The sequence below is a fragment of the Gossypium arboreum genome, chromosome 3 (genome assembly GCF_025698485.1).
Source record: "Gossypium arboreum isolate Shixiya-1 chromosome 3, ASM2569848v2, whole genome shotgun sequence".
NCBI classification, from domain to species: domain Eukaryota; kingdom Viridiplantae; phylum Streptophyta; class Magnoliopsida; order Malvales; family Malvaceae; genus Gossypium; species Gossypium arboreum.
Window position 1 is genome coordinate 137,963,152 of NC_069072.1, and position 13,251 is coordinate 137,976,402.

The following is a 13,251-nucleotide window of genomic DNA, read 5'->3' on the forward strand; positions in this document are numbered from 1 at the left end:
TCGCACACGTAGTGCCTCGATTACTGATCTCGCACACGTAGTGCCTCGATTACTGATCTCGCACACGTAGTGCCTCGATTCTTGATCTCGCACGCGTGGTGCCTCGATTCGATCTCGCTGCGTAGTGCCTCGATTCTTGATCTCGCTGCGTGGTGCCTCGATTCTTGATCTCGCACGTGGTGCCTCGATTCTTGATCTCGCTTTGCGTGGTGCCTCGATTACTGATCTCGAACACATAGTGCCTCGATTACTGATCTCGCACACATAGTGCCCATATTCATTCGTTATTACCCATTGAAAGGACTTAACCAAGTCTATAAAACATCATATATGTACACTTTTAAACATATCATCTCATTTAAGTTTGAATTCGTATAGAAATGAACACTTAAACTTTGCTCAAATTACCGGCACGAAGCCTACTAGGCACGAAGGCCCGAATACACGTCACTAGTATGATTGCTCTTCGGGCCTAGCCCGGATACATCACTAGCTCGAATGCTCTTTGGAACTTAGTCCGGATACATCACTCTCAATTCTCATGTACATATACACATATAGCAATACACATTTGTATATCATTTACATTACTTGAATACAAACACAACATGCTTATCGACCACTCAACTTCCAGTTCCATAGCCACATACAAAAATCACATTTATAGTCATAACACTCTTTCAACATTGCATCGCTTATACCCTTAGTTCAATCCAAATCGAAATTCAAATACGAGTACAGGATACGTGCACGATCAACTTAATAATTTAGGCGTATCTAAGTGTAGTTACATCACAAATTCTCATAGTCGAAGCTTGCTACAGCTCGATCGGGATCAAGATTCATTACAATACAAACAACCACATTTTAATAGTCAAAATCATCACACTATCATTTTATCACTTCATGGCATGTATAAATAGACTCACGCGTGCTCGTTAGTCCTAGAATCGACTAAACCGTAGCTCGATACCAATAAAATTGTAACACCCGTGCGAGTCCGCTGCGGAATCGGACACGAGGGGTTAACGGCTTAAACCATTCACTTTCACGGTCCATTTTAAAATTTTCCAGGCAGTTAGCTAACTGCGTCACTATCACTTTAAAATCATATCTTGAGTTCCAAAACTCGAAAACCAGTTTCGTAATTTTTCCCTGAAACTAGACTCATATATGCATCTACAATTTTTTTTCTAGAATTATTGGTCAGGCCAATTAGTACAGTTTATTAGTTAAAATCTCCCCTGTTGCAGGGATCGACTACACTGACCTTCGAGCGTTACGAATTGGATATCTCCCTGTACAGGGCTTCAATACTGATGCCGTTTGTTTCTATAGAAACTAGACTCAAAGAGGAATCTATACATATATTGAATGACTCCTAATTATCTCTGGTTAATTTACAATGAATTTCCAAAGTCGGAACAGGGAATCCAGAAACCGTTCTGGCCCTGTCTCACGAAAACTTAAATATCTCTTAACATACTATTCATATGATCATTTTGTTACTTTCCTACGAAAATAGATTCATCAAGGTTCGACTACATAATTTATTCACTATTTAATTCCCTTTCTACTATTTTTAGTGATTTTTCACAATCACGTCACTACTGCTACCAGCATCTATTTTTAAGGTAAACTTTACCTATTTCATGATCCTCCATGGATCAACTAGAGTTTGTCATACATATACCAAAAGTGATCATGAATGACCATTCCCATGGCTAACCGTTACCAACATTTCCATACCTCTTGACAACCAACATACAACGATTATAATGCTGTGATCAAAGTATATCTAAGCCATTTTCGCATGGCTATCCGAATTTACACAAAACCGAAGGGTACATGACCTACACCAAAAGGGTAGTCCTATACATTAACCAAGATATCCTCTCACTACTAGTCTATTCTATACATGCCATAAGATATTCCAAAACATAGCAGTACCAAACAGGTGGATAGTGATAGTGTGACTAGTTCTTGACGATCCCCGAGCACTGTAGCTTCCAAATGAGATCTATAAAGCAGAGGAAACAAAGTACACGGAGTAAGCATTACAATGCTTAGTAAGTTTCAAGCAAAGTCAACAGATAACAATCAAGTTATAACATAGTTGTTCGTATTTTATTTCACTCTTCCTTCGGGCATACCACCCTTTATCCAAATATGCACATCTCATCATAATCATAGGAATAGTCTCATAGATTGCTCTCGTATACATCACATAACTACCTTATGGTTTAGTTTAAATCAAGCTCACATATAAGCTTGGAGTACATACTGTTTAACCTTTTGCATTGCGTAATTTTATAAGCAATTCTTATAAAAGAAGTCTTACCGGACATAATCTCCACACGTAGTCATCGGGTCTTACCGGTCATAATCTCCACACGTAGTCATCGGGTCTTACCGGTCATAATCTCCACACGTAGTCATCGGGTCTCACCGGAACATATTCAAGTTCCATGTACATTTAATTACATGTTACAACATTCACATTAGCCATTCGGCTTTACCACATATGCATATCACACATATATTTTACATTAGCCATTAGGCCTTATCACATATACATACACTTTCACATTCACCACATCGGCCATTAGGCCTTATCACATATACATACACTTTCACATTCACCACATCGGCCATTAGGCCTCATCACATATACATACACTTTCACATTCATCACATCGGCCATTAGGCCTCATCACATATACATACACTTTCACATTCACCACATCGGCCATTAGGCCTCATCACATATACATACACTTTCACATTCACCACATCGGCCATTAGGCCTCATCACATATACATCCACTTTCACATTCATCGCATTGGCCATTCGGCCTTATCACACATATATGTATATCATACATATTTCATATTTTCTTGTACATCAATTTCAGCAATAGCTTATAAGCAACTCAAATAGTTTCATCAAAGTTTACAACAAAATCACATATTCGCTACAAGCAGTTTTTCTGACCAACAGTCACTAAGTTGTTTATAACTGGAGCTACAAAACTCAAAATCAATTGCCGTTAATTTTCCCGAATGTAGACTCATGTATCTTCCACCCATAAAATTTTCAGAATTTTAGGTTTGGCCAATCAATACCAGATTTTTCTTAAAGTTTCCCCTGTTTTACTGTTTGACTAATCTGACCACTCTTCACTACGAATCAAATTTTTCATTGTACAGAATTCATAATGTGTTCTATTTGACTCCATTTGAAACTAGACTCATTAAGGAGTCTAAGCATATAAATCTTATCTCATAATCATTTTTGTACGAATTATAATGATTTTCCAAAAACAGAACAGGGGATTTCGGAGTCATTCCGACACGGTCCCGCACAACATTAAATATCTCTTTATAGGAAATTTCTTTGCTTCCACGGTCTCTTTTATAAGAAACTAGACCAACTAAGCTTTGATTACATATTTTATTCAGCCTATAATTCCACACCAACAATTTATAGTGATTTTCTAAAATCACCTTACTGCTGCTGTCCAAGCAATTTATTACAATTTGCTCTTAAATTTCCAAGTCCAAACACTTATGAACTTACCATTTGGGTTTAAGACATATCATGGCCACATCATATCTTATCAAATCAACTCATTATGCCCTATTATGATTGAATTTACTCAACGATTTATCGCTTAAAACTTACCTCGAAAGTGGTCGACGACTAGATATCCACGGGTATTTGTTTACTTCCTCTTTTCCCTTATCCGACTTTGATCCTCTAGGCTCTTGAGCTTAATAGTGACCTAGGATAGCAATGCTTCACTCCCTTCTTCCTTTTTCCTTCAAATTTTCGCCAAAAGATGAATCAAAGGATGAACATTTTTTTTTTCTTCTTTGTTTTCTTTCTTCCATTCACGGCAAGGGAGGGGGAGCATGGATGAGACCATTTTTTTCTTTCTTTGCCCATGCTCTTTAATTTATTTTTCCACCATGATGCACCAACAAAACATGTCTATGACATGTTTTGCCCATCATCCTTTGTCATGGCCAGCCACTAGCAATTAAAAAAGGGGGAATTTGACATGCAAGTCCTCCTTTTTGTTTACATGCACTATTAGATCCTTGTAGATTAGCCTATCACATTTCAAAAGTGTCACACAAGTCCTTTTGACTAAATTCACATGCAATTTACTAAATCGAAGCTTAAGATTTTCGCACATTCATATTCACATATTTTAGACCATAATTATCACATCCAAATAATTTGGTGACTCGGTTTAGCGGTCCCGAAACCGCTTTCCGACTAGGGTCACTTTAGGGCTGTCACAGAAAAGACACCTGAGTTCCACCAGATGACATCTTTTGGTATTTTGATGTTTTTATTTCTGTTTTCAAAAAAATCAACTCATATTGCGAGAGGTGAGTTGAGCCTCAAGACATGCTGAGGTAATTTTCAATTTCTGTCTTTCAAAAAAATCAACTCATATTGCAAGAGGTGAGTTGAGCCTCAGGACACGCTGAGGTAATTTCAATTTCTGTTTGTCAAAAATCAACTCATGTTGCGAGAGGTGAGTTGAGCCTCAGGGCACGCTGAGGTATTTTTAATTTATGCTTTCCAATTTCTGCTTTTCAAAAAAATCAACTCATATTGCGAGAGGTGAGTTGAGCCTCAGGATATGCTGAGGTATTTTCAATTTCTGTTTTTTAATTTGTGCTTTTCAAAAAAATCAACTCATATTGCGATAGGTGAGTTGAGCCTCAGGACACGCTGAGGTATTTTCAATTTCTGTTATTCAATTTATGCTTTTCAAAAATCAATTCATATTGCTAGAGGTGAGTTGAGCCTCAAGTCACACGCCGAGGTATTTTCAATTTCTGTTTTTCAATTTTTACTTTTCAAAAAAAAAATCAACTCATATTGTGAAAGGTGAGTTGAGCCTCAAGGCACGCTGAGGTATTTTCAATTTCTGCTTTTCAAATTCTGCTTTTCAAAAAAATCAACTCATATTGCGAGAGGTGAGTTGAGCCTTAGGACACGCTGAGGTATTTTTAATTTCTGTTTTTTCAATTTATATTTTTCAAAAATCAACTCATATTGCGAGAGGTGAGTTGAGCCTTGGGTCACATGTCAAGGTATTTTCAAAATCTGCTTTCCAAATTAAGTTTCAAAAACCAACTCATATTGCGAGAGGTGAGTTGAGCATTGGCTCACGTGCTAAGCTATTTTCAATTTCTATTTTTAATGTCTGTTTTTAAAGAGTCAATTCATATTACGAGAAATGAGTTGAGCTCAGGATCACATGCCGAGTAAAGAATAAAGGTTGGAGCTGATTGAAGACACTAGATTTTGTCTCCCTGAAGTTGCAGTGGAACAGATTGAAGTTGCAAGTCTTATTTTCCTGGAGTTGCAGTGGAACTGATCAAAGATATCAGATCTTACCTTTCTGAAGTCGCAGAAGAAAAGACCACAAACCTTATCTCACTAAAGCGATAGAAGAGCAGATTGAAGTTGTAGATCTCATCTTTCTGAAGTTACAGTGAAGCAGATTGAAGCCACAAATTTCATACCCTCGAAGTTACATTGGAGTAGATTGAAGCTACAAGGCATATGTCAGAAGATGCAATGGATTGAACCAAAGTTACAAGATGCGGTGGACTGGAAAGAGACTACCTGAAGAAGAGAAGCGCTAAAGAGGTCAAAGCTCGACGAGGCCGGGCAAAATTAGTCTTTCCTAAAAGTCTTTACTCTATTCTCGTTACACGACAACAACTCTGTTCTCGTTATACGACAATAAGTAAAGAGGGGCAGCTGTTATAGCCCAATTTTGCCCCATGACCCATTTACAAAACAACCCATCAGCCAAATACATAACACTAACCCAATACCCAATTAAACCTGACATCCCCTAAACCCAATATTAACCTAAGCCCAAACTAACCCCAAATAGCCCAAATAAAAAACAAATCAGAAAAAAAAACCCTAGCCCCCCTAGCCGCCGCCTATGTCCTATCGCCCATGCCTCTGCCACCACCTGCTCTACCGGCCATACCCTGCAAAAACAAGGCAACGTCCCGATTTCAAAATCAAGTCCGTGATTTCATCGCTATGTTAGGTGAATCACGTAGGCTCTTATAATAAACGGGACATCCTTCTAAAAAAAAAACCAAAAAAACATGAAACTTTTCGTTTTCTTCAATTGGATCACTATTAAATGCTACATTGAACTCGTATTTTTGAAAAGCAAGACGGTGCATGTTTAATAAGATACCAAATTTTGGGCGTCACGAGGGTGCTAATACCTTCCTCGTGCGTAACTGACTCCCGGACTCTATTTTCTCTGGATTTTGACGTAGACTTCAATTCGTCCTTCATTTTTGTTAAAGAATAAATTTTCTTTTCTAAAATGATGATTTATTAGGTGTCCGATCACACCTAGAAAAAGATCGGTGGCGACTCGCCTTTTTAATAAAATCGCAAGTCGGTTTTCAAATTTTCAAATGATCCCCTCAACTAGCGACCAAAGCAAAATTTTTACGTCCCTACAAACTTCGTTGTCTCATGGGTGGATTTCATTATGTATTGCATAACTACTGTCTTTTATTCGATTGTGCATGAGATCAACTTTGGTAATGCCTTGTACTCTGCCCTGGTGTGGGTTACGGGAATGGGGTATTACATAAATGAACTAATCTTTCAATTTTATTTGGAACTGTAGTAATTTTAGTTTATCAAATGTTAAACCTAATTTGAATGTGTAGCAAAAGAGAAATAATTTCATAAAAAAGTTGTATTTTCAAGTAAACTTATATAAAGAAACAAAAAGAAGCATTCGACAACAGCTTTATTATTGTAAGTACAATCACACTCCCAAATTACAAGAAAATTTAAAATCAACAACCAAACACCAATGCAACCCATACAAGTTTCAACTCTAGATTATTACATGATATTTATTTAAAACTTAAAAAGTCGGATAAACCAAATTATAATTACAACAACAACTAACATCACAAGTAACAAGGTAAAGATCAAACCCTGTGTTCCACTCTTGAGTTTTCCTGCAAATGAAGTGGTAGGTTTCAAATATGATTACATCTAAAATTGCTACATGGACCAGTCAAACCATAAAGAATCAGGTGCTACACAATCCCAATGGACAATATATTTACACTCCGACTTAGAGCATTCAAGAGCCACATCTTCACAAGGGTTACTGCATTCATCACAATCAGGGTAGTAATACTTCTTTTTCACAATGGTGAGTGGATGTGGATGACATGTTTCTTCATAGATTATGCTCCCGAGTTTGAGGAATGGATAATTTCCAAGAACACAACTAGCATGAGCCGAAGTATCGCATGTTGCACAATAATAAAACCGACGATTTGGATCTCGACTTTTTTCACAGATATCACAATGATGACTTTTTGAATAACTATTATCATCATGATCAGTGAGTAAAAGAAGATGCTCATCGCATTTGTGACGAGCTGTAATTGGAAGTGAAAAACATCCAGCATGTAGCACAAAATTGCAATCCTTACAACAAAATGCCCCATATCCCTGTGTAGCAACACCACAAGCATTGCATTTCCCGTCGTGGTCTCTGTAGTAAAAGAGGGGGTGTTCATGTTTCAAACATGTTTGAGCACCAGGAGTAAGAGCAACCACACATCGGAGACATATTTTATTCTCACATCCACAACATTCATAAGCAAAGGCATTAGAAACTTCACTACATTCTTCACACTTAAAAACCTTGTCTGAAATAAGGGTGAGAGGCTCTTGGCAAAGATGATGCCAAACATTCTTCATCTTAAGCAACTCGGCACATGCTTTATGAAGAAAAAAACCACATTCTGAACAATAATAAAATGGATCCGAGAGTGCCAACATACACCCATCGCAATTATTTTCATATCCTCCAACAAAGGGACCTAACATTAGATTATGCATATGCTTGAAATGCTTTACTTTTTTAGCTTCACCAGCATCGTTCCACTCAATAACACTGATGGAACTTTCATTGGGCATCTCATCTTCATTTTCTAGTGTAATTATTGAATATGAATTTTTGTCCTCTGTCACACAATGCACATGGAATGTAATATTGCAATGTGAACAACAATAACTACCATACTCTGGATCTACTTCATCATGACAAATGATGCAGTCTGACCTTTTAAATTCATCCGGAAGGAGATATTTGTGAAAAAGGCGATAATCATGCCACTTGCTTTTGATGATGCGTGGCAATAAAGTGCACTTTTTATGGACCATAATGTTGCATGTACAACATATGTAGGCAGCATAGATTCCTTCGGTACCACATGCATCACAAATGAATGATGATGGTCTTCGAAACAAATTGAATGGATGTTCATGGCCTTTTTCTTTAACAAAAAAATCAAAAGATGGTGACACACATTCAATGTGAACAACAAACTTACAAGGACAGCAACCATAAACAAATCCTCTTCCCCTTGTTACTTGGCATATCTTGCAAGAGAGCCGTTCCCAATTAAATTGTAGAACAAGAGGATGCTTACGATGCCACACACGATTTAGTTTGAAAGGAAGCTTAGCGCATTTCTCGTGTAAATTAAATCCACAGTCAGGAGAAAAGTGTGTATACTTTGCTAATGGTTCCCAACATCCAAAGCACTTAGCAACATCTTCAAGTTTGTCATCATCATTTTCAGTAGAAATCAAAGAATCATGGAGAGCAACATGATCAAGCGCTTTCAAATTATTCTCAGCAATATTAAATGTAAACAAAGCACATTTAATATGAAAGTCCAATCCGCAAGAGCAGTGATAAACAAACTCATTACCGCCTTTATCGCAAAAATCGCATATGTACCCTGATGAATAACCTGGATTCTTAATGAGAAGACTATGATGCATAAGAAGAAGAGGATGATCAGGATGGAAAGGGTGATTAAGCTCCAAAGGTGCCTCAGCACATACCTTGTGAAGGTAAAACCCACAATCCTCGGCACAGCTAAAACATGGAGTTGACACCTTCTCGTCACACCTTGAGCAGTCATCTTCAATCAGCTGATCTTCATTCAAAAGAAGCAAGGTATGTTGGTGACCATAATTCAGTGGCTCCTCCATTTCTCCTTCCTCTTTGGTTTTTTTCGTCGACGTAGCAAGAAAGAAAAAAACTGAAACTCAATGTTTCAAGTGAAGTACTAATTTGAAAGAAAAAGACCCCAAAACTATCATAGTATATTGTTTTTATTCTGTCTTTGCTTTCGTACTTTACTTTAGTTGGTTTCTTTTATTTGTTTATATTTCTTAACTTTTTATATAAATTTTCTTTTCTTAATAATATTACAAGTATTTTGATGTTTATATATTTTTATTACATGGATTTTGTTGTTTTGTGCTAAGAAAGTACATGTCACAAATTTAGTTGTGTTGGTTGTTCAATATTGATTTGTAATTTTATGTGTTTCATAAAATAAAAGTATAAATAAAATATTTTATTCAACAAATTAAAATATTTTATTTAATTCTCTTTATACATTGTTGATAATTTCATAAAATTTATTATGAATTTTAAATATATGTTAAGATTCCCTCGAAAGTTAAAAACAAAAGTATAACGAATATCTAAAAAAAGAAAAACCCCCAAATCTATCTTTAGTATATTTCCTTTAACGAGTTTCTTTATACTACCTTAATACTTTGCTTGAGTGAGTGGATTTCTTATAAATGTTTTTATAATTCAATGAGGCTTGATACTTTGTTTGGGTGAGTGTATTTTATCAAAAATATTTCTTTTACCAATACAATATTAGAGGATTGAGAAGAGGATGACGGAGTTTAAATCACGTCTAGGTGTGAGACAAGAGTTTTAATTTGAACATATTTTGAAAATGAGATAAAGTAACTTAGATTCCTTAGCAATGTTAACCAAATTTGCCCATCAACTCACCAATTGGTGAACAAAGCTAGAGAACATATGCAACAATGAGTAAACCTCTTAAGCAACTGTTTCAAATCCAAACTTTTCGTTTTAAATTTGGGCCAAGGTTAAGGAAAGGTTTGGGGTTGCAAAGTTTGTACCTTCAATAATACTTTCATGGCAAAGAAGCTATGCTCATGACTGTTAATAACATAACTTTGCTCTCTTAATTGTCTAAACAATCTTTGCTTTTAGCCTTCACTAGATTTAAAAAAACATGCAACATTAAAAAAATCAAGCATTGACCCTAAATCTTTGCTTTTACGCTAAACACGTACTCGTATTTATCATTCATGTCCAAATTCGAATAACATAAGTTTAGAGTGAAAGAGGAATGAAAGAAGGTATAGTGAAAGCACTGAAAATAAAAGTAGTTGCGATACCACATGTACACTACAGGAAAATAGGGCTTTAGCGGCGTTTTTAGTGGCGTTTTATTAAAAAACACCGCAAAAATTGTAAAACACATAGCAATAGCGGCGTTTTACCAAAAATGCCACTAAAAACAGAGCAATAGCGGAGTTTTAGTAAAAAAAGCCGCAAAAAAATAGCATTAGCGGCGTTTTTCCAAAAACGCCGCTAAAAACCAGAGCATTAGCGGCGCTTTTGGAAAAACGCCCCTAAAAACCAGAGCATTAGCGGCGCTTTTGGTAAAACACCGCTAAAAACCAGAACATTAGCGGCGCTTTTGGTAAAACGTCGCTAAAAGTCATATAACCCCTAAACCCAAAAAAATCATAAACACTAATTATAACCCTAAAACAATAATTATTAAAATTTATGGTTATACAATATATTAAATATTTTCTTATATAATCGTAAAAGAGATAGTATTGAATTTAAAATATCGAATTAATTATCATTATAGTTTATGGTTTTTGGTTTAAGGTATATGGTTTAGGGTTTAAGGTTTATGAGTTAACTATAGTTTAAGATATATGGTTTAGGGTTTAAGGTTTAGGTGTTAACTAGTATTTGAAGGTTTATGATGAATTATGGGTTTAGGGATTATGATTTAGGGTTTAGGGGTTAGTGTTAGAGTTTAAGGTGTAAGGGTTTGGGGTTAAGGGTTAAGGGTTTAGAGTTTAGTGTTTATGGGATATGGGTTAAGAGGTTTAGGGTTTAGATTAATTAGTATTTTTAATTTATATATTAAATGATTTCTTATATAATTGTAAAAGAGATAATCTTAATTTGAATATATTAAACTTATGATTATAGTTTAAATTATTTAAGAGATAATAGATAAACTTTCATGTACAAAACAATTGAGAAGTGGACAAATGTACACATTCAAGTGAACATGAAACAATAGAGGAAAACAAATTGAAGTGCAAAAAAAAATGAATATATAGAAATACCATTGTAAGATTATTACAGTGAAACAAGGAATGAATTATGTGCAATATTTTTGTATATTTTAGTACCGTCATTATTTTTGTATAAGATATATTTTTTATTCTAATAATATCTTAAAACACAAATCTTGTATTATGTATAATTTATTGCACCTATCCTTTACACTTATTAAATTTTAAAATTTATACAACAATTCTAAAATTTTAGCATTAGCGATTTAATATTCATAATATTGTAGCTCGATTATGTATATGCCCGTATATCAATTGTGAATCCTTCTATACTATTGTACTAATAATATATATTAATGTATTATGTGCACAGTATATTAATGTTAATGTATTACTGTAATATGTAGCTCAAATTGTCAATCCATCTAAATTATTGTACTAATAATATATATTAATGTAATATTGAAGAGTTAATTGATTAAAATAAGTACAAAAAGAGCAAGTGTAATGACCTAATTTTCAATGGTGTCAGAACAGTGATTTGAGATCACTAAATCCGACAAATGAGTAGGAAATATTATTAATTTAGTGAGTATAAGTTAAATGTGAAGTTAGGAAAAAAAATTAAAATAGTGAATAGCGTACTAAAAATAAATATTAAAATAATTAGAATCGAAAAATGAGGTATTAAAACCTCGGGAATTTTAAATCGGGCCATAAATATTTTTATAAATATTTATGGAGCGTTAATAAGTCGTCAAGAAATTTTAAAGTTCTGATAGTTAATTGAACAAAAAGGACTAAATTGTATCAAATGCAAAATTATGAGAAATGATTAAATAGCTTAAATGATAAAAGAAAGAGGGTTTAAAAGGCAAATAGACCCAAGGTCTCTTTGGGCTGGACGGCAAGGCATGAAATCAGCAAGAAAATAAGGAGAATTAAGGGCAAAATTGGAAAATTGCAAAATTTACTTAATAAAGCTAGGACTAAAGTGGAATTATCTAGATTTCTCTTTATTTTTCTGCATTCTCATCAGCAAAAACACCATGGAAGAGTTCCTTCAAGCTGGTTTTCATATTTTTACTTCAAGTAAGTTCAATTCTTTATTATTTCTTGAAATTTTGTGTTTTTGTGACTTTTACAACTAGGTCCACTTGTTGAATTCATTAGTTTTTAATTCTATGAAAGAAATTGAAAGTTGCTATGAATATGTGCTGGAACTATATGATGATTTGGCATGGAATTATAGCTTTAAATTGTTTATATGCTGATTTTATTGAAAGAATTGAATAGAAAGTGAATGTTTAGGACCTAATTGTAAAAGAGTTTGAAGTTAAAGTTTCATGTGGAAATTCTGAATTTCAATAGTTATGAAATAACTTCTAATGTCTAGGAAAAGTATTAATTGAGAAAATTATCTTAATTGAGGGGTTAATTGAGTAAGGACTGAATTGTATGAATTGTGAAATTTGGGGAAAAATGAAAATCAACACTTTGCACTAAAACTGTTTTGGACAGTAGCAGTAGTCTAACTTTTAAAAATCACCAAAAATTTTAGAAATGGAATTAGAGGATGAATAAAATATGAAATTAAAGCTTATTGAGTCTAGTTTCTTATAGAAGAAATTATGTAAGCAATGGAATTGTAAATCATGAGATATGATAAATTTTGTGAGACAAGGTCAGAATGATTTCGGGTTCCCCTGTTCTGAATTTGAAAAATCATCAAAAATTGGATAAAAACAATTAGGGGCTTAAATTTATATGTTTAGAATCCTGAATGAGTCTATTTTCAAGAGAAATAAACGAGAACATCATTTGAATTCTGTACGAGAAGATAATTAATTTTTAGTGAAGAAGGGTCGAAACTGTCAGACAGCAGAACAGGGGAGACTTCAATGAATAAACTGTATTAATTGGCCCAACCAAAAATTATGAAATTTTTATGGCAAGAAAACATATGAGTCTAGTTTCTGGTA

The 13,251-nt window shown here is 34.5% G+C and overlaps 1 protein-coding gene across 1 annotated transcript; it reads right to left on the reverse strand.

Moving 5' to 3' along the window:
* Nucleotides 1–5,982: 5,982 nt before the first annotated feature.
* LOC108475081 (uncharacterized) lies at nt 5,983–9,103 on the reverse strand. Its single transcript, XM_017777083.2, has 3 exons — nt 7,107–9,103; nt 6,990–7,041; nt 5,983–6,033 (listed from the first exon to the last, which is right to left on the reverse strand). The coding sequence occupies exons 1-3, from the start codon at nt 9,101–9,103 to the stop codon at nt 5,983–5,985; spliced, it is 2,100 nt and encodes a 699-aa protein (XP_017632572.2).
* Nucleotides 9,104–13,251: the final 4,148 nt, after the last annotated feature.